We start from the raw sequence: 25,837 nt of genomic DNA, 5'->3' as shown, positions 1-25,837 counted from the left end.
TTTAACAAATCCTATTAACAAAATATCATCAAATATAAATATCGTAACATTACGAATATAATAAATATTAAAAATAACATTCATCATAAATCCATACCTAAAGGTGAAACTTTATATCTATATAGCCCTTTCATACACATATCATTGATTCAGAAAAATTGGTTTATGAACATTATTTGTGTGGAATATAATACAGTCAGTGGTATAAAAATCTAGACTGATCAATAACACAAAAAAAATAATGATTCTGACAAAAAAAATAGTGAATACGGCAGAAAAAATAAATTTGGTTCAGTCAATATTAAAAAATTTTAAAACGTTTCATTTAATTGTTAAAATATCAATTATAAAAAGAAAATTTAAAAGTTGATGCACACTGTGATATAATGGCGATCATGATGTGAGAATATCTATCATCATGGGATCGAAAGACTATCATTTTATGTCAGTTCCTAAAATTTCCTGGATCGAACCGATATTTTGCAGGTTTGCAGATCAATCCTCCTACCGATCCACCTACGGTAGGGACCGAGAAGAATCGTCTTACCAAACTAAAATCAGGGATTCTGAGTCAGAGACGACAGGGTCAAGGTATCGCCAACCCCTAGACGTTGCCATGTTTTGATCCAGACCCATTTTCAGATGGAATATCTTGTCACCTAGTTTTTGGCAATAAATTGTGTTGTATTCGTTGATAAAATAGAAAAGTCCAGTGTGTTTTTATGTGAAAGTACGTGCCCATGAGTATCGTTTGTTGTTTCAAACTAATTATGTGTACCCTTCAACGACCTCTAACAGTTGCAGATGCAATGTCTTTGAAATGTTATGTTGTTGTGTTTTATCCATATTTAAGCTTTCTGCATGGAAGCAATAACCTTGGTGGATATAAGTATTAATTATTTTCTCTACCTCATACACATAATTAATATGTGCATTTTGCCTGCAAAGAGGTGATTTGGTATGTTATTTGTTTATCAAATATTCTTATTGTGTAAGAAACAATGTTCAACAATATTTTACTCGTAAATACTAAATTTAATTGTATTTATTTAAATATTAGTGCATTTAGGAACCTAAAGCTTACCCTTCTAGACGATAGTTTTGGATATTCGTAAAGAATTTTATTTATACACCAAAGTCATAAACTTTAAAAATGTTTCAAATAATTTATAAAACCATTAAGTAATGACAAAAACATGATATATTTTATTTACCTAGCGAATCCTGTAGTGGTAAAGATAATAATGTATCTAAACGAAGAGTATGAAACTATTCATATCTTACATCAAACAAACAAACTCTTTCGTGAAAAAAATAAACATGATAAATGTTGAAACCACAAAACTAAACTCACTCTCTGTGTTTTAACAAAATATTATTTTGTCATATTTTTTTAATTCTAAGCTTACGTTATTTAGTTTATATCTCCTAACTTCGTTCGGTACGAGATTTATAGTCTTTAATTTTGTTTATATTTTATATACATTTCAGGTATGGGGACAGTTCTTCTTACCAGTCGAGATACGGCAACAAAGATGACACGTCCTCCAGTACTGGCTCCAGCTATCTGCGCTCCAGAGCTGCCGCCGCTGAGCCAGAGCCTGAAACTACGACCTCCTCCAGGTACTGACAGTGTAAATGATCTGAACCCTCCAGTTAGCGGCCATAATTTATTAAACAGACATATTAGTAAATTTTAAGCTCCATACAACTTACAGAACTTAAAGAAATTTGAAAGAAATTAACTATATAATTACAATGATTGTAATTAAGTTAAATGTACGAATAACGGATATGTGTGATTAAGCAATACAAATATACTTATGTAGAGTATTTTGTAATTGATTATACTTTTAATTCTCTAATAACTTTTTTTTAATTGGTTATGTTTGTATTTATATTAGCACAATTTTTATATTATACAATTATATGTGTTTTTTTATGTTCACAAAATGTTAATAATGACCTCATACAATTATTTATGTGTATTAGAATACCAAATGTTATATTTTAAGTTAACACAGACACAATATAAAATGTAATGTATTTTCTTCATTATAATTTGGATGGTGCATTTGTGAATATATATATATATATATATATATATATATATATATATATATATATAACTACTGAATATATAAGTATGAGAATTACATTTTATTAAACTGTATTTTTAGTAATGACATAATTATTATTGTTATATTTATCAATAAGATCAAATCCAGTTAGTTATTACAGTTATAGAGCGAAATAAAAAAGTATATGCAAACATTAATAATATAGTTGTGTATGTATTAGTAAAGTGATAACATCGATTTATGTTTTTTTTACGTTCCATACACTAACACTAGAGGACGAAAAATAAATCAGAAAATACACTCTGCAAACAGGCACACCCAAATGCTTTAAATTATTTGGTAACCTAATTCAGGAAACATAGAGTAATACCTATAGTTCTATAAAACTAGAGACAGGAAAAGGAAACCTACAGACTTATTGAAATAGAGATAGGTAAAGAGAGTGAAGTATAATTTGAATCTATAATTGTTATTTTGTACTATCAATTTATGATTTTGTTTTAAAACCAATATAATATGAAATAATTTTAAAGTTGAACAAATGTTTGTTATGGTTTCTGATTGTTTTATCTTTACTTTAGTTTTACTCATAGAAACCTAATAAGCGATAAATTTATGATTCAAAAGATGTAAAGTACCTAAGAAAGAGAGGAAGGTGTTAAATAACGGGATGGAAAAAGTTTTGTAGGTTAGTTGTTACTGCGTAACTAAATATTACTATTTTAAACGGTAGAAACGATTGATTATATTTAAGCATGTTATAAGACTGAGCAAATCAGGTTATTACGTGTTGAAATCAATATAACAATGACAAAATTAGAAGCTTAGTTCGATAAATTGTAACGAAAAATCTTTCTCTCCAGGTACGGTTCCAGTGGATTCCAGAGCCGATTCCTTAACAAGAGTAAAAGCTCGGCCGCAGTGTCACCGGAAGAGGAAGCTCCAGAAAGGAAGTTCACTTCCTCCTCAACTACTGACGACAGCAGATATCCCAGCACCAGCCGTTCTCGATATTCAGCTCTCAAGGTATTCTTACCTCTCATCTTTTCGGTTTATTTAGTTGTTTATTTTTATTTTTGTATTGTTTTTTTTTGTAAAGTAAATTCATCTGGATTTAGCGATAGCCTCGAATAAATCCAGTATATCCAAATAAATTATAGAGTAGAAGTAAAGCGTTATCTAAGTGATCCCGGAATAATTAATTATATTTTATTAAACATATGCGGTAATTTTAATTATGAAAGATATTCTACTTTTTAATTGTATTTCTAAAGTATGTTTAACCTAAGCAGCCCTAAATCAAGGAAAATATTCATATAAGATGCCCTATATTAGAAGCGCAAATATTTATGTATGGTATCAAATGCCAGAGTACCGTTTTAGGACATAATCGTGGAGCTATTGAATGGTAATTACAATATCTTTATATTACTTAACTAACTTAAATTCTGTAGTAAATATTATAGTTGGTTAGTTTAGATTTTGTCCCTTAAATGTAACTTCAAAACCCCATTATACAGCAATGTATGTGACATAAAAACATATTAAAATGTTAAGAAACCTTTTGAATAATGTGTATAGTTTATGACTGTTAATTTAACCTAAATTTCTAAAGCCCGACTGAACACTCCGAAGACGTGTTTAACTCACAATAATCACATTTACAGTTGAAGGAATTTACAGATTATTATATGTAAAGAGAGAAGCCATTTTTATCATATTATCTTGCACTTTATTTCATATACAATTCTGACCGTTTTCATCAGCAAATAAGCCAACCATTAGAATAGCCACATACGTACGTATAATAGCGAAGCTATTACAATTGAATAGAATATTATTTAAAATGTGTTTTCGGCATAGGTTTTGGAAATTTCTGAAAGAAAATATATAGTTCAAATAATTTTTTAAATATAGTGCACTTATTTAAATGTTTAAACACAAATATACTGAAATTCGCTTTTAAATTTTTAATGGTAGAGGGTTAAATAATGAAATTCTTCCCTCCTTAGGACATAGTATGACTGAAATCGCTCATTGTTGTTTTTCATCTTGGCAGGAGGTGATCTCAATTCTTACCCTTCTTTATCTTCTTGAATTCTCCGTCTAAATGCAAGCAGGTCAGAGATCCTTATAGGGTCAGAGGAATATGGAGGGTTTTCTCAGTTTTCTTTACTATATGAAACATACTAAAGGTCATTGTACACTTTTTACATTCAATTAGTGGAAATTGTAACGCGAATAAACTTCTTAATGCAATTTAAAATGAAGACATTTTATCGTTTAACATGCTTTTAATTTGACTTAACTTTATAGTTAATAGTACTGTATTTAAAAATATACTACATATTGTTAGGACCGCAAAACTCGGTTAGCCCGGAGTAAGAGTTCCCACAACTTCGGAGCAGATGATGACGAGGACCCCGATGAGACAACCTCTCCTGCAGCCTACATGGCAGCCAAGGGATACAACCAGACTGGTAACGATCTTTCCAGGAGTCGTTCCACACATGCTCTCAAGTCCAGGGAAAACTCTCCAGAACGCACCACATCTACAGGTACATCTGTAGATATTGCTGCATAAGCTGGTTTCAAACACTGCATCTAAACACAATCCGGTGAATATTTCCTAAAAAAACCAATCGTACTATCACCCTTTTCAAATGCTTTATGTATGTTCCTTAAGGTTCCAGTTTGGGATCTGTATTTTTCTATTTAGAAATGATAGAAGACTCATAGTTAACTGCTATATCAGTGCTTTATATGTTATTGTTTCCCCACAGCCAATAAAGTCCATCAATATAGTACATTTATTATATTGTAAGGTGTGCAAAAATATACTATATTTTTTCAACCCATGTAGCAAAAAATTGTGCCCAAACCTGTCTTGACAAATCTAGTCGCATATAATTCTACTAATCTAGCTAGTGGACGATCGAAGTGTTGCAGTGTCATAAAGAGTAAATAAAATTGCACTCGTCTCAGTGTCTATAAAGGCACTATTGAAGGTATTAAAAGCTATTTATTACATTGAATGGTACATAGCTGTATTACACGATTACAGTAGATAAACAATTAATCAATTAGTTTATAATACTGTAATGGACCAATAAATTTAACACAATTGGATTACGAACTGTTAATGATCCATTTAATAGAAACTGCATCAGAGGTAATATAAAACCAACTCATTATTTAAATGGATTTTCTTACATTTTATGTTTACGTAAGGTTCATTAATTCTGACCATGTAAATTCAGTTGAAAAAATAATTAACGAACAGTATTAGTTTGGATTGCAGAAAATAAAATAACACAATCCTTCGTATTTGTATTTCCGCCTACTATATAGGCATAGAGAACTTTAGTCAGGAATTAAAAGTCCGTATTAAATTGAACCATATTATTCGATGCTTATTCATATTTTACTAATGATTACCTTCTTTTTTCATATTATTTTTCGGCCACATGATTCAATTACAGTGATAGCAACGTATTTGTATTCAAAGATATTTAAAGATAATCTCTATATTCTACACTAAAACCATAGCTTAAAAGTTCTGTTACAGAAACACTAAAAATTATTTTAAATCTATAAGTAAAATTTTATTTGCATGCTTTCCAAATAATGTTTTAGTAAACGAAGGCACTGGAGCCGCGTGACAGGCTTCACTGAGTTTGCACGCCTAATTTTAAGGTATAGCCAATGTTACTCTTGATATTTCCTGAGTACACTTATAGAGAGGGCAATAAAAAGACATTTTTAACTTTATCCCAAAAAATAAGAATTAATTTGGGACAGAATCAATTTGGGACAGTCTAATGTGTTACAGGTTTTACTGACTCTTAGATGAATTCCATAATCGAACATCTCCATCATTAAGCTGATTCTTTTCTATGTAGATATAAAGTTTCATAAAATGTTTAATGTCTACAGATGAAATGTTCCTTGAGACTTTCGATCTAAAGAAATTTACTAATAACAAGAGCGCGCTGAAGTTAAATAGTATCACCAAGTATTACGATTGACATCCACTCTATTATTAATCTTTCACTTTATGAGTAAACGTCAAGTAATAAAATATCTCATGACCGGGGGCAGTTTTTTTACAAATGTATTTACTATGCGAGTTTTTTTTCGCTGCTATCATGCTTACTTATAACGCCAATGTGAAAATTTTCTCTAACGCTGAGATACTTCCGAAGAAGTCCCATGTATCAAATCATGAAACTTGGGAATACGTAGTAATAACTACGTAGTTATGAAGTTGTATAGAACATTTTAACTGTACAATTCATTTCGTTTTAGGGATAACTTGAACAGAGACAGACAAATAAATATACAGACATCAGTGAAAATGTTTCAGGCTTCGAATAATAGGCTTGGCTAACGCTAATCGAAATACATAAAATTTACTTCATTGTCTAAAATAACATGTTTATACAAAATTTTGTAATTTTATATTAACATGCAAGTCAAACAAAACTAATTTTAAACCAAAATGTTCGATATTTATTAAAGGAAATGCTAGATCTAAAATGCTACAGACACTTTAGAGAGATTTCGTACAGACAGTAACCAGGGTTCTTTTCTCGTTCTATTACCTTCTGTAAGACATTTTAACGTTCTAATTTGTCTGAGGATTCACTTTTGGTAACAACATACAATATGTTTATATGTATGTTTCATGGATATTTAAAAACTTTCTTTAAAAATATTGTAAAGCAATAACGCATTATAGATCCAATTCTCACTGATTGAATCAGAATTCTGTAACCATAATAGTACGCATAAGTTAAACGGATAGTTTTTAACGTTAAATTATAACTATAGTTTTTTCTTTCGTTACTAATGGTAAGAGTTGGAATTTTAACGTTACTCAGTATAATTACAATTTCTTTTTATTGTTTACTTAACACCTTTACTATGTAACATATTAATAAAAAAAGTTACCTATTTCCATCCTAAATTCAAGTTACGTTATCAAAGGGAAGTATTACTAATGTTTTAATATGGGTAGTATTACTGGTAAGAGAAAAAACTTTATATTGTAACGTTATCTCCACACAACGCATGAGAACTGTCAAGTCAGTATTTTACGCCTGAAATGAGTTAACATAAATTTTGTACGTTAACTAAAATTGTAATATTATTATTTTTAATAGTTTTTTTAATTTGATCATTGGCATTTATAAGCTAATTTGGTCCAAACACATTTGCAAATTTCCATATCCTCCCCAGGAAAGAAACCCTTAACCTATAGATTAGTTAAATTAAACTTCCTTCTCCAAAAATACTTGAATTTTTCACTAACTTGCAAGTTATAAAAAAGGCTAACATGTATTATAATAGCACAAACATAGAGAATACCTTATGTGGGTTATTTCTAAAACCAGGACAATTTTAATTTCTTGAATATAAATCACTTCTAATTTGACATAGGTATTAGACATTCTGCATCATTTACATTCTCAACACCAAGTAACTGTATTCCACATTGTACCCATGACTTATATTCCAGCGGGAGCTAGCAGTGGGGAGAAGGACGGAGCAGCACTGAGCTCTTGGGCGCGGTACCTCAAGAACAAGTACGGGAACCGCGGCAAGGACGGGAAGGACACCAGTAGTGGCACCGCCTCGAGGCGACTCTCCCTGGGGCTTCCCCTAAGAACCAACTCCACCGATGACAGTTCTGCAGACGATCAAAAAAACCTGCCAGGCTCCCCCACCTCTCCTACTCAAGTTACGGCTCCAGCCGGTAAGTAAGGCAATCTGCTTCACTTCGGAACCTTATTAACAGCTCAGTGTTTTTGAGTAAAAAATTTTTTCGCGTTTCACACATTAACGTTACTTAAACCTTAGCTTCTCTGGTATTGACATATGACATTGGGTACTAAAGCTAGTGGTATATTTGATGTATAACTCTTTTATAGCTAGAGTTTTACAGTACTGTAGGACATTCATGCTAGATGCAGACTTAAACATATTTCCTACAAAATTCTTAAGTTTCTTTGTTAAAATATAATATTAAAGACGGATGTTTTAAAGTGATATCAGGACCTCTAATAAATATGACTCAACCATAAAAATGCATAATAGGCCTACATGAACTTTGCATAGAACATCCTTTACATACCAAAGCAGTTGAGAGATCAGACTTAGGTTACTACATTATCTCACATTTTCGTATTTGTACATCATATTAGTACAGTACATTTTTATCATAAAGTAACATGGGTTGAGCTTCGTTTATCTGCCCTGGGCCCGAAACATCGCGATTGAATTTCTTGACTTACAACTTATTCTGATATTAGCTTTAGCATTGGAAATCGATATATTAATTGTATTAACTTGTGGTTTTAGTTTTGGGACATGAAGAAGACGATAGATGCAATAGCCGAAACATAGAGTTCTAGTTTGCAATATTCATAATTTAATAACATAACAATTGAAAGTGTTCTAAATAGTTCTACCCTTTCCAAATCCTGTTAAACCATGTAAAAAAGTCTTGTATTCCGTCAAACAAAAGTACAAAAGTAATTTTTTATTGGAACTTTATTTTTAATAAAACTATTTCTATTCCTTAATAAAAAAAGTAATTTAGAGTACTGACAAACGAATAACAAAACTCTTGTAGTTGTGTAATTTTAATATTAGGAATAAGTAAAATGCTTACTTTGTTACATAAATCATTTGCATAGATGATATATTATTGATAACGCTGAAAAGCACTGCTCTCTCTCTCTCTCTCTCTCTCTCTCTCTCTCTCTCTCTCTCTCTCTCTCTCTCTCTCTCTCTCTCTCTCTCTCTCTCTCTCTCTCTCTCTCTCTCTCTCTCTCTCTCTCTCTCTCTCTCTCTCTCTCTCTCTCTCTCTCTCTTTCTCTCTCTCTCTCCCTCCCTCTCTCTCTCCCTCTCCCTCTCTCTCTCTCCCTCCCTCTCTCTCTCTCTCTCTCTCTCTCTCTCTATATATATATATATATATATATATATATATATATTACTAAATTATTGCAATAAACTATAAAATTATGTTTACTGTAGATATGAGAAGCAATAGGAATCTCTTAGTTACCTGTATCAATTGAGGGGCTAACTTATGTTCTTATTAGCTGTATTTGTAATAATTTATACTCGTATAAATATTATTTTATTCAAAGATAGACAGGTAATAAAAGATTTGACTGAAGTTTTAGACGTAAAACCATCACACGAGTAGAGATGCTGTTAACCTGACTTACATCACCTGACTTGTAAATTTATTTGTGCTGATGAACTGAAGTAACTTTGTATCTTGTTAATGTAACTCAATGTCAGATTCTGGTTTTACTCGTATTCAATAGGGTAACAATGTCACAATTTTAACATCCATTGATTATAAGTTATATGGATTTTTAAAAATAAAGCATTAAAATTAAAGACGTCTTTAAAACTATTGTAAACATATAGAAATTTTTATTTATATGACGATTCCTTTTATGTTCCATATTATTCGATTTCTTTGTTTTAATCCATACAAGATACAGTTTCAGAAAATAAATTTCAATGCGATTTAATAATGAACGATAAAAAATGTGTTCTAATGATTAACGAAATTGATAGTGATAAAACCTCAATGAGGATCTATATTTGTCATATTTGGTAACGTCTTCTCATATCTGTATCGGTAAATTATATAAGATCTAACCAATATTGATCAAGTAACATTAATTAATTATGTACAATAGATAAAATAACAACTCATTTAGCTGTAAGTTTCTACGTAAAAATAAAACAAAATCATTGTAAGAATGTATAGGCAATAATTTCAGAAATAGATTTAAAATCCACAACCTTTTGCAATAACGTTAAACTACAATATATATGGCAGTTTCCAATTTCACCCCAAGCATTTCGTAACATGTTTTGTTAATTTATCTTATTTTTTTGTGACGTACACTCTCTTATTACTAAGTTTTATCTAATAATAGTACTTCAATGGGAATTCATGTCCGTAAACAAAGAAATGTTCCCTATAAACCTTGTGTCTAAACGTCAAGGTTTTTATCTTTGATTTGGGATGATTATAGTATTTTAATATTTTAAAAGATTTTCTTTAAGACTTTTTATTTCTAAATTAAACCACTCGTTTTAACGTCGAACAGAAAACCACATTTAGAGTCTAAACTACTTAGAATCTATAGGAGAGTTATAAAAATATATTTATATGCAGAATTAGATCCCTATAGGTAATGATTATGTATGTGAATCCTTAAAAGTACAGTTAAAACCTTTTTTTATACAATTACCAATAATAGAAAATCTTAGTGTTACTTTTAAACACTAAAAAGAACATTTTGCTTGTAATGAAATTTTTATTTTGCAGCCTTCAAAGGTTTTGGCCAACCAGTGTCTAAATCCGTAAACAGAGTCGTAGGTAAATTTGCATTTTAGGTTATGCATTTTATGGACTCTTGGAAATGTCATATATACTTATGAGTCTGAATTCCGCCTGTTTATGTCTTGAAACTGTACAAAGCACGATGTCAAGTGTATGATTTGATTTGTTCTCTTTTCTTCTGGTAGTATTTTCTGAATATGTTAAAGTGTGAATCTTACTTGTAGAGGTGTATTTTTTCAAGACTGGTGCATTTTGTAAACCACATGATGGATTGAATTTTAGTAGATTTGTAATTCCCAATATACGAGTAACATTTCAAAATATACAAATAAAATTCTGTTTAACTGAAGTACAATATTTTGCTGTAGTTTATTGTCGTTACAACAGAAAGATGTAAAATTATATATGATGTATTTTCAGTGTTTTTTCGTTACAGCTAGGAAATTTATAATTATCTATATATACAGCATTCGTTATACATGTTTCAATCTTTATCACAACCGGAATATTTTCCATGTACCATAACACAACGTGTTTTGTGTAATGGGTTGTAAGCTATACCAGCAGAATTGAATTAAATACAGCATACCGGTACATTGGCTATGCACAAATTTAATCCATATGTAGTATCATCCCTAAAATTACACTAAGTAATAATGTATTTTAAGTGTTTCTCACGTATTTTTATTGTTTGATTTTACGTTTGTTTTGCCTGCATTTACGTATTATTTATTATGGATGTGGGTATTGAATATTGCTTCTAAAAATAAAAATTAACGAGGTGCTGTGTAACAATTTTCGCAGGTTTCGCAGCAGTCGGTACTAGGAATCAGTACCTGCAGAAGCGGCGGATGCTGTTCAAGGTAGGGAGTCGGGGGAGCGAGCCTGGATGTTTCACCTGGCCCCGCGGTATTGCCGTGGCTCCAGACAACTCAATCGTGGTGGCGGACTCATCCAACCACCGCGTACAGGTCAGTGGTCTCACGTACTACCTTGTACTCTCTAGAGCATTTCCGTGCCTCCTGACAACTCAATCGTGGTGGCAGACTCATCCAACCACCGCGTACTGGTCAGTGGTCCCACGTAGTTTATCGTACCTAATACCTTCTGCAGCATTGCCGTGGCTCCAAACCACTCAATCGTGGTGGCAGACTATCAGACTCATCCAACCACCGCGTACTGGTCAGTGGTCCCACGTAGTTTATCGTACCTAATACCTTCTGCAGCATTGCCGTGGCTCCAGACAACTCAATCGTGGTGGCAGACTCATCTAATTACCGCGTACACGTTAATCTCATGTATGTTATCGTACCTCCTGCAGCATTTAAACGGATTTTAATCTGGAAATGTACTAATTATTAAAAAGGCCCTTACATTTTATGATAAACTACTCAGATCTGCTTTAATTTGTAGAAGAATATTATTTCTTTTAAATACCTTTGATATGAAGTTAAAACAACATGAAGTCGAAAATGGTTTATATTTTTTCTGTTAAATATGTTTAATTAGCCTTTAATATGATGTGCAAAAGCACTGTAGTTGAAACGTAACTTAAATAATGGAAAAAATACCATTTTGTTGTATAAAAATTAAATAAGTATAATATTATCCTTTTTTAATGTGTAGACTTCACCCTCTTGATTCTTGCTACTTTTCAATTTGAATACATGCTCTGAACTATATGAAATTGTGTTTAATTGAAAAATGAATAGTGTGTAATAGCACAGAAAAAAGGCTACTACGTCTTTAAACATTATAACATCTTTTTAGGTTTTTGACTCAAACGGAATATTCTCCAAAGAGTTTGGTTCATACGGAAACGCTGAGGGAGAGTTCGACTGCTTAGCAGGAGTGGCTGTCAATCGAATCGGCCAGTTCATCATTGCTGATCGATACAACCACCGAATACAGGTAAAATATATTTTGTGATTAATTACTCGCATAATCGATATATCAAACTATTGTCAGTTAATATTAAGTATATCGTGAAATCAAACAGTATTTCAACTTCCAAACGGTTCTCAGGTGATGGACCCCTCCGGTCGGTTCTTGAGATCCTTCGGTGCCCAAGGAACTGTAGATGGCAGATTCAACTACCCTTGGGGAATTACCACAGATGCCCTAGGGTTCATCTATGTCTGTGACAAAGAAAACCATAGAGTTCAGGTATGATCCTAATAAGAGAGTGAAATGAACTTACTTGTATGGACTTTAATTTTAACAAAGCATATTCATGTTTATAAATTTGTCAAAACCTCAAATAAATTCTTATATTTCGAAACACATTAAAATATATTTCAATAATACCTTCCACTTTTTTTAATGATTTAGTAAAAATTATGATAAGAATCCATAATTTAGCTGGAGTACACATGCAATCTAGAATGAAATATGTAATTAAGTTTTTATTGTTCTATATGGAGCTCTATTAAAAACCCCTCTAATTTTCAGAATCATAACGCCAACTGGTTTACGTTTCACGGGATAGCTGTCAAAGCATTTTATATTATATTTAAAGCAGTTCTCCTCAGTATAAGAGGAAATATGAAAATGTCTATGTATAATTTAGTCAGATTTATTATACATGATTTAAACCAAGTTAAATTTGGTCTTGTTTTATTTAATGTACCAATAGTTTAATTATTTTTATTTTAATAGAATTTTAGCAAAATATGGTAATGAAAACCTTTTTCTTTTATGTTTTAGGTATTCCAATCTGATGGCACTTTTGTGGGTAAGTTCGGTTCCCACGGTAGCAAAGTGGGTCAGCTGGAGCACCCTCATTATATCGCCGTATCTAACACCAACAAAGTCATCGTCAGTGACTCCAACAACCACCGAGTCCAGATCTTCGATGTCAACGGCAGAGTGCTCAACTCCTTCGGTACCGAAGGTTCGGAGAACGGCCAGTTCAAATTCCCAAGGTCAGTGATGTAGTTAGTAGATTAGTATCGTAAGTTAATTAGAGATTGATGTGTCTCTAAACAATATATAACTAAACAAGATAGCGTATTTTAAATACAATTTCCGTGGTAAAATTACTAGGAATATTGTTTAATAATATTGATTTTGAAAATTTAAATAATTTCACAGATCTACAACAGAAAATTATAAGACGACATAAATCTTAATAGCCTAAATATACATTTTTACCTAAAATTAATAACTTATTACTTTGTTCCTTGGGTACTGCATATAATAAAAATATACTTGTGGTAAAAACTATATTTTTTCTTGTTTAACATTTTACCTTTTATTTTGGGACACGTTGGCTTTGGCTTTCTAAAGATGTCAACCCTTATCTGCGTACGCGTGTGTGTGCGTGGGTGTGTGACTTTGTTAGTAAAAATCAACGAGGACTATACGAATGAGCGTATTTTGTTACGTTTGCATGAGAATTTTGTTTATAAATAACCAAATATGTCAGTTTAGGGGTTTAAATTTGTTTAAGAGCACGTAATTGTGTTAATGTGTTCATAATGTGCTAAATAAATATTAAAAACCTATCCTCCTGAAAGTGTTCTTCCTAACATATGCAGTTTCATTATACTTGATATTTTTTTCCTAACGTACGCATTTTTAGTATTCGAGTATGGATGTTGGTAGCATAAGTTAAATTTCACACGCATTTATAAATATTTGAAGTGGTTAAGTTAACTTAAAAACAAAGTTTTATATCAGATATATGTGATGATTTATTGTTCATAAAGACAGACCAGGAAGATTTTTCAAAGCAGTACAGTTGATTTATCTAACTTTAATGCTAATAATTTACTTACATTGTTTCAGATTATATGAACCATACCTCCGTAAATATTAATTTCATAAAATGTGAAATGTTTTGTTTGCTATTAAAAAACTGACGGAGCACTTAAATGAAAGAATAAACGGTTTTTGAAGATTTTCCATTTGCTATAGGTTATAAAAGGTATAACACAACCTTTCGATGATTGGAATATATCCTCTTCATCAGGTAGGGAGGTATTAATATATAAAAAAAAATCTTTGAGTCCAGTCCAGGCGTTGTCACTTTTTGGGATGCAAGTCCCGAGCACAAATCACTAGAACGAGAATCAAAATCAAACATCACAATAACACAGACTAAAGTCGGATAGTAACAAGATTTTTGATGTCGGCTCTTTCATCGGCACCGCGTAGGGTCATATTACCGACATTATGTTACATAAAGTGAGTTAATAAACTAAAATTGCATATTATATATAGAACATATCGCATTTATTAATTCAACAACATTTGTATAATGCTTAAATTTTAAAATGTTATGAATGATAAAGCGTTGTAGTACAACCCCTAAAGTTACAAACAGTTAAAAAATTCAAAATCTACAACTAAAAGTGTTATTTTCTTAGTTTGGGAAAACGCGAGAACCAAAAGTATTATGTTTCATAGGATACATAATCACCTATTTAAACACTATATATTACTTTGTTTTTTTCATAACAGTAAAACGGAATATGTTATTTGTATCGTATAACTTGTTTTAACCATTTTTCCTCGGTAATTATCTAAGACTAAATAACATGTAAAAAAACTTAAAGAATAAAAAAAAATTATAAACAGTAAGTGAAATTCAATATTGAATTAAAACATTTAGACTAAGAATAAAATTTTAGAATGCATTTGTGTATATAAGTAAAAAATAACAACTACTATAATTCAAGTGTCATTGTATTAGACTTTATACTCTTTAATACTAGAGGCAATGCATGCTACTAACACCTTCCCGCCCCCATTTCAGACAAGATCCCAAAACCACTGGAGATCCGACTTCTTCCCAGCCTTCCGTAAGTTTTTACTTTTCGGGCTGCTAACAAGATTCAAAATCATGTTGCTTTCGTTGGTTTTGAATAATAAAAAAAGTCCGAGTTGTTTGGTTGTATTCCAAGTTTTCTTGGTTTCCCCGGTCTGTTGTTTGCCAATTTATTTTGGTTGTATGTGCCAACTATTGAAACATATTACTAAGTATAATATTTTATTTATCAGTAAAGTGGGTTACTGTTCCTGCAAATAAATGAATTTCGAAAACTATTTCCTCCACAGTTGCCATTGTATACTTTTAGTTAGATCTCCCATGATCTCCAATGTTTTTGTTGGAATGCTTGGGAGCTTTCATAAATTTCAAGTTTATTTGTGACACTGTAAGAAATTGGTATTGTACAAACTTTATTTCTAAAAATTTGCCCTATCTTAATCATTTTCAACATAAGCACATTTGAATCTAAAAAGATATTAGTTCAAGTGTTTGCTACAATTTTGCAATAGCAACTGATTGGTGTGTGTTTAAATAAAATGAAGTTTATTCTGTACATATAATCTGTAATCAAGTGAATTAATTAATCTATAAAGTTTTATTTATGAGAACTTTTTATATATTAATTATCATAAATGTTTGAAAAGTATTTAACCTTAAAATTTAGTAATTTAATACCATTGCTCATGTTAACGATACAAACTATTTTGTTATTAAAAGCTAACTATTGAATTCCAGACAAATTTAAGTAAAACGCTAAATAAATGTTAATTAATTTTATACTGGATAAATAGTTGAAAAGATTTATAATAAAAGTGATTCTATAAAAATAGCATTGCATTCTAAAATTACTTAGAATTGTATTGAAAATGCCAACAATGTTTTAAATACAGTCTTTTCCCAATTTTAAAAGTGAAACGGTTTATCTTGATATGAAGGTATTTGAATAGTTTACGATAAACATGAATTTGAAAAGTTTTTTCAAAACTCATTTAAAGAAGCAATAACATTTCTTGCAAATATCTAGTGGGTGCTTTCAATACATTGTTTAGAATTTCTTGACTGTACAGTTAGGGTCTCTATCATTTTGCATAACCCAACAAAGGTTTTACTGTAATTCATATCGTCACGTTCAGTCTGTGTATGTGCCCAATTTAGGGTTCCCTCAGCTTATGTTTTATACATCTAATTACACAATCTAAATAGAAAGTAATGTATTAGGCATTTAAAATTTGTCTGCTGCCATGTCCTGAGGACTAACAATTGTGTGTTTTCTAATGTTTAACTATGGCAAATGTTTTTTCGTAATTTTATAGTTGCATAATGTTTACGTTTTTCTAATGTACTCGCATACAGTGTAACTGCGTTAATGAAGTGCAAACATAACACCAACACCAATAAAATGTGTTATAAGTGAAAATTATTGTACATTTTTCCATATTAACATATAAATGTCCATTTTAACAAATAATAATATTGTTGAATTCTTTCGTGTTTATTCATAACACGAAAGAATTTTTGTAACACATTTCCAGTACAAAATGCCTTTGTGAACTATATTTTAGTGTTCAGATCACACTTTCTCTTATCATATCTTCATCCCTCTTCCAGGGGAGTGGCGGTGGACGACCAAGGGTACATAATCGTCGGGGACTCCGGAAACAACAGGATACAGATCTTCAACCCGGACGGCAGCTTCCTGAGGGCGTTCGGGTGCTGGGGCTCGGGCGACGGCGAGTTCAAGGGGTTGGAGGGGGTGGCGGTGATGTCCAACGGCAACATCCTGGTGTGCGACCGCGAAAATCATCGGCTCCAAGTCTTCTAAGGTAAACTACAAGTATTATGGTTATCGTAGTAACTCTTACTAAATCACTTTTAGTTACTGTATTATTTAGTCATATTTCCCTACATTAGAAATATATTGGGTGACGATATTAGGCACTTAGAATAAAAGAAAATCTATACAGTTACAACGTCATAAGAGACATAAATAAAACAAAGCCTTTACTATGCGAGTGTAATTTTTTCCTCGATTAGTAATGTTTTGCGAGTGTTTCCCACCTTTGATCTTTAAAACCCTAAAAAATGTAAATTAATTTGGCCTTAAGACCTACCTATCTAGAGTTATCATACAGACAACAAGTGAATTTTTACGGAGCTGTCGAATGTTTAGTATAAATTTATTTATAGTTACCACGCGATGAATTTGTTAGAAACTATGATAAGAAGCATCAACGAAAAGCATATTTGTAGCTCTTACCTATTTTCACAATGTAGTTCTAGTTCAAGCCATACTATTATGTGGTACAAGGCTGATAATTTCTGCTTAGATATCACTAATGGAAGAAATCTTTATTAACTGTAAAGATTTTATTCATATTTTTCATGATTAAATATCCTTGTCAGATTTTACACTCTCGTGTAATATCCTATAAGATAAACATGACAACTCTGTATATTGTATTGAAATCATCAATTATGCAGGCGCTGTCAAAGAATTAATAGTCGTCCACGAATGCCAATCTGGGTAATCAATAGATATATAAGAATCTGTGCGTTAATTTCACGAACATTTTTCTCTCCTTAAGAATCAAAAATTTGTTTTTTGTTTTAAGCTTAACATTTATATCTTTAGTTTTATTCATTTTGCTATACTTGTAATTATATTTAATTACTTTTTATAAATAACTTAATTTTTTTATAAAGTATTACTCTATAAAATATTTTAATATACACATGAATCAAAGTCGGGACCTTGTGTTTCCTTAAAGAGCTTTTATAGCTTCATTTCGTATGTTCTTTTATATGATTATAACTAGAAATTCTTATATAACTAAACAGTGATTACACAGTATGTTTCCTTATTAAGTGTCCTATACATCTCAGAACTAAGAAATTAAAGTCTTAATAATTAAAATATTTTCTCAATTATTTATAACTAAATCGTTAAATTCTAAAAATAATTGTATTAAGAATGTGTGAAAAATTATATTTTAAAATCTGTTCCCGTAAGTATCAAATTTTACGATTCGTTTGCTGTTTCCAGGAGACAGAACTCAGCACCAGCAACTACCAGCGATTCGACGGACTCAGCTCGGGGAAATATGATTCTCTTTGGTACCACGGTCAACACACCTGTAAGACTTCATCGTCCTACTTCACATGAAGAGAAATATCTTGAATCCTCAGATCCCTCAGACAATTTTGTTAATAGATCTTCTTCTTTTGAGGAATCAAAAATTCCACTACCTAATCGTTCGGTTCCGTTCACACGCTCCTCTTCTTTCGAGAATCAGGTCCTAAATTCCTCTAAAAAAAACGCGGGACATTTTTATCGCTCGTTTTCAACAGAAGATCCGTCATTATAGTTCATCTTCTCCAGCGATTACTCCACATCAAAGACAATTCACATTTGAACCCCGTCAGAGTCCGTCTTCTCATCGTCACCCTCCTAGTCTCCACCGTTCCATATCCCTGGAGGAACGTGCTGTACGACTCCAACCGATCCAATCTGGGAGAGAACTGTCTGACCAGAGGGGGATATCTTCGGGTTTCTTACCAATGACCGTTCATCGAACCACTGGAAGTCTACCTAAAGCGAGTATATATAACAGATCTATTTCCATCGACTCTTCAACGACGCCTGGACAACGGATACTAGGCGCTGTTCCTCCTCATCTACTTCAACGAAGATCTAGTGGTGCAGGGCTTCCTCCCAGACGACCAGTGTCTTCGCGTCGTCTGTCCATCTTTTAAATTATTAACCCAAAAGTCGGGCAAAAATTCCGGAAGTATAGTAAAGTTATTGATGTTTTGTACAATTGTTTGTTTTACATTTTATAACTCTTGTGTTTGTTTTTGTTTGATTGAATATATACACAAATCTAATAACCGTGGACGTTTTATTGGTTGTCTTAGAAAAACAGTTTTGCATTTATTCTAATTAACAGAAATAACTTTAAGTAATAACAAGGTGATATCTTTGTTGATAATAATGTTCAATAGACCTTGTTCAGCAATACTAATTAAATTTGTATACAATAAACTAATCACTATTTAATAGTAGGAAACGCAAATATAATTTATTGTAACCCTTAATAACGATCTACGGTTAATAATTTGTTGTTCAAACATGTCTCTACTTGTTTGTTACGAAACGAGTTGAAGACTGAAGTGGTGATTGCTATAAAATTAATTAAAATATCTTTGTTAGAACATTTTGTAACATAGGTGTTAAGTGATGATTTGTTTAAAATGTTGTTACAGATAAAGATGAAATACTGACAATAAAATGTTTTGAACTGTTTGCAGTTATTTTTTACTGTTTAAATAAATGTACCTTAAAGTGTGTGTGTGTGTGTGTGTGTGTGTGTGTGTGTGTGTGTGTGTGTGTGTGTGTGTGTGTGTGTGTGTGTGTTTTGAGATGGGTAATTATATTCTTTGGTTATAATAAGGTCTGAAAAGGTTTTCTTTTATTCCATTGTTTTTATTAAATTCTAAACATTATAAAGAATACATTAATGTCAGTTTTTATATAACATCTAAAAGTTGTTAAATAAAACACGTTATATTTAACTAGATCGGTAATTAAAATTAATTGATAAATGTGAAATGTCATGTAAGTTAGTGCTGACAGTAGGCCGTAGACTTAATGTGGCATACATCACCACAATTGATGGGCTCAAGGTAAGATCAAGGACAGAACGCCGATTTGGATGTCTGATTATTCAAACGACATGGGCGTTTGTACCTTTCTTCTGCCTTCCGTCGTGTCCTACCCCTCACCCTCATTCATTCCGAATAATTCCTCCCCCCTAATCATTTCAAGTGGGGAGTTTTTCAATTATTAAGATATAATAAAGTTTGAGTGCGCAGCTAATCCGAGATGCCTACTTTCTCCACATGGATATCTTCCACGGTAAATCGTTGGCTAATTATGTTTAGGATACACCAAATTTTGGATTTTTATAAAAAAAACTATTTTAAGACGTGCGGAATTGTTCAAATTTAACAATTTTGCTATCGTAACTTTAATGGGAAAACTTTTATTTGTATGTATCTTATTATTTTAGACTAGACTTTGATTTATGTTTTTGTTCGTGTTTTAACTTATCAAATGAAAATCCTGTTTATACAATTTGGTATAAACCTTCTGAGCAGTAAACTAAATATATTTTGAAATCTTGTATTGTTTAATTTTTTTCTATTACTAGATAAACATAAAAACGGAATAATCATAAATTTTATTGTATTATTTCAATATTTGCGCAACTTAAAAATAGTTTTGTATGAAATTCAGAAATGAACACCTGATTTGAAGCAGATAAACAGTTTTGGAACATTTACATACTTTAAAAGGATGAATAGGAAGGAATCTAGGAATTTGTTGCATTTTATTTGATCATGACCATCAGATACATAACTACCAAAATCCGTAATTGTGTGTATAAGTGTGTGCTTGTGTAATAGACGCGAGCTTGCGAACATTATATATATATATATATATATATATATATATATATATATATATATATATATTGTAATCTTTAAAATGTCCAAACTAAACATGGTAAAAAAGCAGTACTTGCACCCAGATCTTAATAAATTGTTGCTCGGACAATTCCTTAGTCTTAACCAGAAAGAAAATTTAAGATTGTGGCTATTCGCAATCAAGGAAACATCCTAAATGATAGGGTGTTTTAGAAAGTTCGTTTAATTTACAATATTGTTTGTTATTACGTTTTTATAACGCATTTTTCAAAGAGTTTCAAAGAGAAATAGTTGTGAACATGATAACAACCACAATTTTTTATATTCATAAAACGTTTTAAGAAGGAAGTACTTGGACGTAGCTTGAATTAGTTCGTTAGTCAGTTTTAACAATACACATTTTAAAGAAGGCAGCTTTAAATTATGGCAAAAATAACTTTTTTATAATTATAAAGCTGTTTACAATAATATTTTTTATTAAGTTGTTTTATATATCTTATGAGATTTCCAGATAGCGAGCATACGAAGTTTTTCATTGTAAACAACGTATTAAGTTTAAGGTTTGGTTACTGATAAAAATATTCATTGTTATAAGGTGCCTGAAGACATTCAAAGACAAAATGTAAATGTATACTGATTCTTTAAATATTGTGATTAAATATTGTATTAAGTAGGATTAACATACTTAATAAATGTTCAAGCAATTCCAAGAAAAATTTTTCGAATACAAATGTCAGTAGGATTTTATATATCTCTAAGAATTGAAGTAAATCAGGATCAACTGTAAAACATGAAAGTGAAACCTAGGTTATACACATGTGCACATTACCTAAAGTGACAATTACTTGGCATCAACAAATCAATCTCAAACACCTGATTGATCATCTGGGAAACAATGCAGACTCAGTGCAGCCAACCTCCGGAATCTAAATAAAAATAAAAGTAGGTCAAAATATGATTATATATATATATATATATATAAAACTGAGCCGGAACGAATATTTTTTAATGCAGCTGTTATTTCCCATCAAGTGACGAGTGCATTGCTCGATGTGACAAAACAATAAAACAAACATTGTTAGTACTTAAACGCTGTATTGTAGGTATTGTTGGGGAGAACGGAGCTATCAACTAATGTAACATGTAAGTAACAGAGATATAACAGAAGGGCCAGGCTGATGATATGGCATGTTTATAGTTTACATGGTAAAGAGGACTGTAGGGAGTGAAAAGTTACTCACTTTCAAAGAGTTGTTTTCTTCAGTAACACTACTTAAAATGAAGAATTTTGGAGCATTGGAAAAAAGGTTTAATTTACTATCACTGGTAAATCAATAAAACGTTTTCCAATATAAATTTTGTTATTGCGCAAGGACTTTCCGAATCAATGATTCCGTCATCAAGCAATTCACAAATAATAAGGTCTTGCGCAATAATACAATTTATATTGGAAATATTTTTATTAATTTACCAGTGATGGTAAACTGATTAAAATGATTACATTTTATAATAATCTGTGAAACTATATTTTAAATTTATAATTTGTAAATAACTTAAGGGACACTATTATTACTTTCAAGTGGTTCAATAGTTTTTACCCGTGTTTTCAGTAAGTACTACGAAAGTATTAATTTGGACGATTTTGTCAAACATAAAATATAACGATTTTCCTACTCTAGTTTATTTGCCTGAAATTGAGATATGCGGTATTAAATTATTGATTACCATGAACATTTGTTTTTTTTTTTTTAAGAAGAAGTTTATAATTTGCACCTAGTTCTATAAGGACGCTACTTCCGGAGTTACAGGATATTCTGGATTGGCATTAATCTCAAGTCATGTCCTCTCGAGGTAACGGCCAGCTCTAAACCAGCCTCTCCAGTCAAAGCAGGTAGGGGGTGGCACACCCTTATATTGAGTCTGGCAAGAAACTTTGAAACCTAGGAAACGAATCCCACCAACTATAACAGTCATCTCTCGCAGCAGATAAGACCTATCGAATTATCATTGCACCTCAGAATTTCGAAATTTGCTGTCAATGATGTACTGCTCCCGGACACCCATAAGGTTGCCCAGATGGAAGTGGCTCATCGACAGTTATTGCTTTTCCAGTGGTAGGTTACTGGAAGGTATAAACCATTCAGAAGTGATCCCTTGCTGGGTGTTACAATATAACGTAGTCACCGTAGCGTCTTACAACGCTATAACACGTTCAATATATGCGTATTATTGAACATCTCACAAAATTACTTCCTACTGTTATATTAACCTCAATGGGACTCTATTTTGAAAGAATTTAACACAAGCTATTATATCTTGTAATTAGGTTTATAAGAAATCTTGTTCACTTGTAAACCATGTTTCCGTATAACAAATAATTCTACACATGTTTTAATATTAATCAGATAATTAGAAGGAAATAAATAATGGTAATTAGGTTTACACAAAAATAATCTTCATTTCAACTATGAAAAAATAATATGTAATCACAGTAAACGGGAATCAAGTTTTGAAACTCCGAATAACATAATCCAATAAGTTCAATAATGTTGAAGTTATATAATTATGTTAATATCCAGCACATAATCCCTCTACCAACTGCACACAGAAGCAAGAAAGCGTTAAACAATAACTCAGTCTCTATTGTGCCTAAGTTCGTCAGCCTCTATTGTTGTGTTGTGCAATACCTGCTTAGCTGGGAAACATCTACCACCTCTATCTTCTACAAGTCAAATTTATTTTAGGCTAAAGAACGCTACTCATGCTATTAAACAGTTATGTATGGTTACATTTAAAACGGTTTATTGGGTATGTACATGTTATCTAATTAGGACAAGATGAACATCAAGATTAGTTTCGTAACAGGCATTAAAGGTGCAAGAAAAATTGTACTTCTATTGCTAATTTCTTAGGTTAAATGTGTTGCTATGTCACATAATATAATGACATGTGTTTGTTTATAGATTAATTATTCTACTGTTTTATCTTAGTCTTCATTGTTACATATACCATTATAACAATCTTCCCTAAGCCTCAGTCAATAAACAAATTATAAAAATCACATAAGCCTTTTTCGTAAAAAGCATAATAATAAGACTTTACTAAATTGAGTATTTGTAAAGTATCTTTGATTGGGGGAGTTATTATTCGGTTCATGTAAGCTTTGATAATTACTGGACACAATTTGATTTATACCATGTATTACATTCCGGTGTAAAATAATAGATTTTCTTACCTTAACACTTATTTACATTATCTTTAGGACCACTATCCTCCACAAAGAATTTAATGTATTGTGAACTCTCTGTTACAATGATTAACACTAGTAAGAAGTATAATTTGTATTGGTATAATAATGTAATTTATAAATCATTTTGAAGTTGTGTTTTTTATGAAAGTGTTATCACGTAATAACTTAAACCTGTGGGATCCCGCTCCCTCACACTTGCGGCCGAGACAATTGTGCAGTCGTAGACCGTCGGCGCAGAGTTGCGGTCGCTTTGCAAGCCTTTTAATTTCGTGTTTCCTTGGGAACACCTCCCTAAATTAAACGATGTTCAATATTCTGAGATCCATAGCAGAATACTGGATTTTTCTTTAGGCCTATTTCGTTTCGGATTACGATACTTGGCACCTTGTTTTTACTCCACACGTATAGGCGTTTCAGTCTGCAGCTGTTGTTTGTAAACTCAAATATTGCTTCGCGTAAGCGTTAGTTAATCTTAAAGATATTAATGAATTATTGTGAATTATCATGAGTTTAGTGAGTTTATCGAATAATGAGGAAGAAGTGAATTGGATATTTTAAGTAGTAACAGATGTAAGGATATTATTTTTAGCGAGCTACTTCGTGATTCATACTTCAGATATATTTAGACAGAGACACAAATAATATTAAAATGAAATAAATAATAAAAACAAAATAAATAAATCTTTTAGGGGTATATGATATTACAAGAACATATAACAACTGCAATGCACAATAATAATCAAGTGCCAAGAAAAAAACCTGGGTCAGCAGGAGTACCTATACTGCAACAACCTGTGGTTCAACATTTGGTTTTAAGAAAAGTGTAAAAGATTTTTGTACTTGTTATCATTACTGATAGAAATAAGATCTATTAGAGTAGTCATGTATATATATATATATATATATATATATATATATATATATATATATATATTTGTTTCACTAAACACGAGAATTGAACATCTTTTGTTCAATTTCCTAGGAAATAAATATTCCAGTTAAATAAAGATGACCGTACTGTTAGTCTATTTTTGTTCGTTTGGATTTTATTACATAAAAGTATAAAACACTGAAAAATTATTATACTGTTCAGTTTGGATATTATAGTTTAACAGTACATTGAGCTTATATAATCAACCATTCACAATATTTAAAGCATCAGTATACCCTTATAGTTTGTCTCTGAATGATCGTACGTATTTTATATATATATATATATATATATATATATATATATATATATATATATATATATATATAACAAGGAAAAACAATATTCTAAATATAAAACACCAGTATTTGTTGTATTTTTATTACATGAGATGAAGTGTTAGCTCATATTTTCGGAAAAAAATTTATAATTTTTTAAATCGAACCAAACATTAATTTTTAACTAATATTGAAGGTCAATTCCATTTTTTTATTCACTCTAGACATATTATTGTAATATTGCCTTCCTACTTTGTTATATAAAATTCCAAACACGGTATGTATGGAACATTTTGTTATTTGTATTAATATATTAATCCACGTTATCCTATACAATGTTATTTTGAATTACTAACCACTGAATAAAACCCTATTTTTAAAGAAAAAAAAATATAAACAGAAATAGGGATGAATATTACTTAAGTTATTCATGGTGAAAATCAATTTTGAAATGATGAAACGATCTTGAGGAAATTGAGTTTCTTATATGACAATGAGATAGTTGAAGCGGCAACATATCGCACTCACCCCTTATAGCATTCCGTGAGATATGTTTCGATTTCAATCTCAATTTCCTCAAGAAGGCGCAACAAAACCTCTCAGTTGAATTTGTTAGTGAAAAATCTAACTAAGAACATTATACTTATTTCAACATTAAC

At 31.2% G+C, this 25,837-nt stretch overlaps 1 protein-coding gene across 13 annotated transcripts in view; it reads left to right on the top strand.

The window, feature by feature from the left end:
• Positions 1-19,535, top strand: part of LOC124366111 (RING finger protein nhl-1) — a 356,620-nt gene extending 337,085 nt beyond the window's left edge. For 8 of the 13 annotated variants that reach the window (XM_046822378.1, XM_046822387.1, XM_046822385.1 and 5 more), the window contains 13 exons: positions 487-591; positions 1,492-1,623; positions 2,945-3,107; positions 4,438-4,639; positions 7,603-7,839; positions 10,444-10,494; positions 11,263-11,429; positions 12,229-12,369; positions 12,484-12,624; positions 13,165-13,382; positions 15,218-15,263; positions 16,841-17,055; positions 18,276-19,535. In XM_046822378.1, the coding sequence (XP_046678334.1) occupies positions 487-591; positions 1,492-1,623; positions 2,945-3,107; positions 4,438-4,639; positions 7,603-7,839; positions 10,444-10,494; positions 11,263-11,429; positions 12,229-12,369; positions 12,484-12,624; positions 13,165-13,382; positions 15,218-15,263; positions 16,841-17,055; positions 18,276-18,597 (2,140 nt within the window). In that variant the 3' untranslated portion in view covers positions 18,598-19,535. The remainder of the gene's footprint in view (positions 1-486; positions 592-1,491; positions 1,624-2,944; positions 3,108-4,437; positions 4,640-7,602; positions 7,840-10,443; positions 10,495-11,262; positions 11,430-12,228; positions 12,370-12,483; positions 12,625-13,164; positions 13,383-15,217; positions 15,264-16,840; positions 17,056-18,275) is intronic. The other 5 variants (XM_046822388.1, XM_046822386.1, XM_046822384.1 and 2 more) reach the window with 4 other exon arrangements.
• The last annotated feature ends 6,302 nt before the right edge of the window (positions 19,536-25,837 follow it).

Source organism: Homalodisca vitripennis, chromosome 7 (genome assembly GCF_021130785.1).
Source record: "Homalodisca vitripennis isolate AUS2020 chromosome 7, UT_GWSS_2.1, whole genome shotgun sequence".
Classification (NCBI taxonomy): Eukaryota; Metazoa; Arthropoda; class Insecta; order Hemiptera; family Cicadellidae; genus Homalodisca; species Homalodisca vitripennis.
The sequence above is the reverse complement of the archived record's forward strand: the minus strand, read 5'-3'. Positions and strand labels throughout refer to the sequence as shown.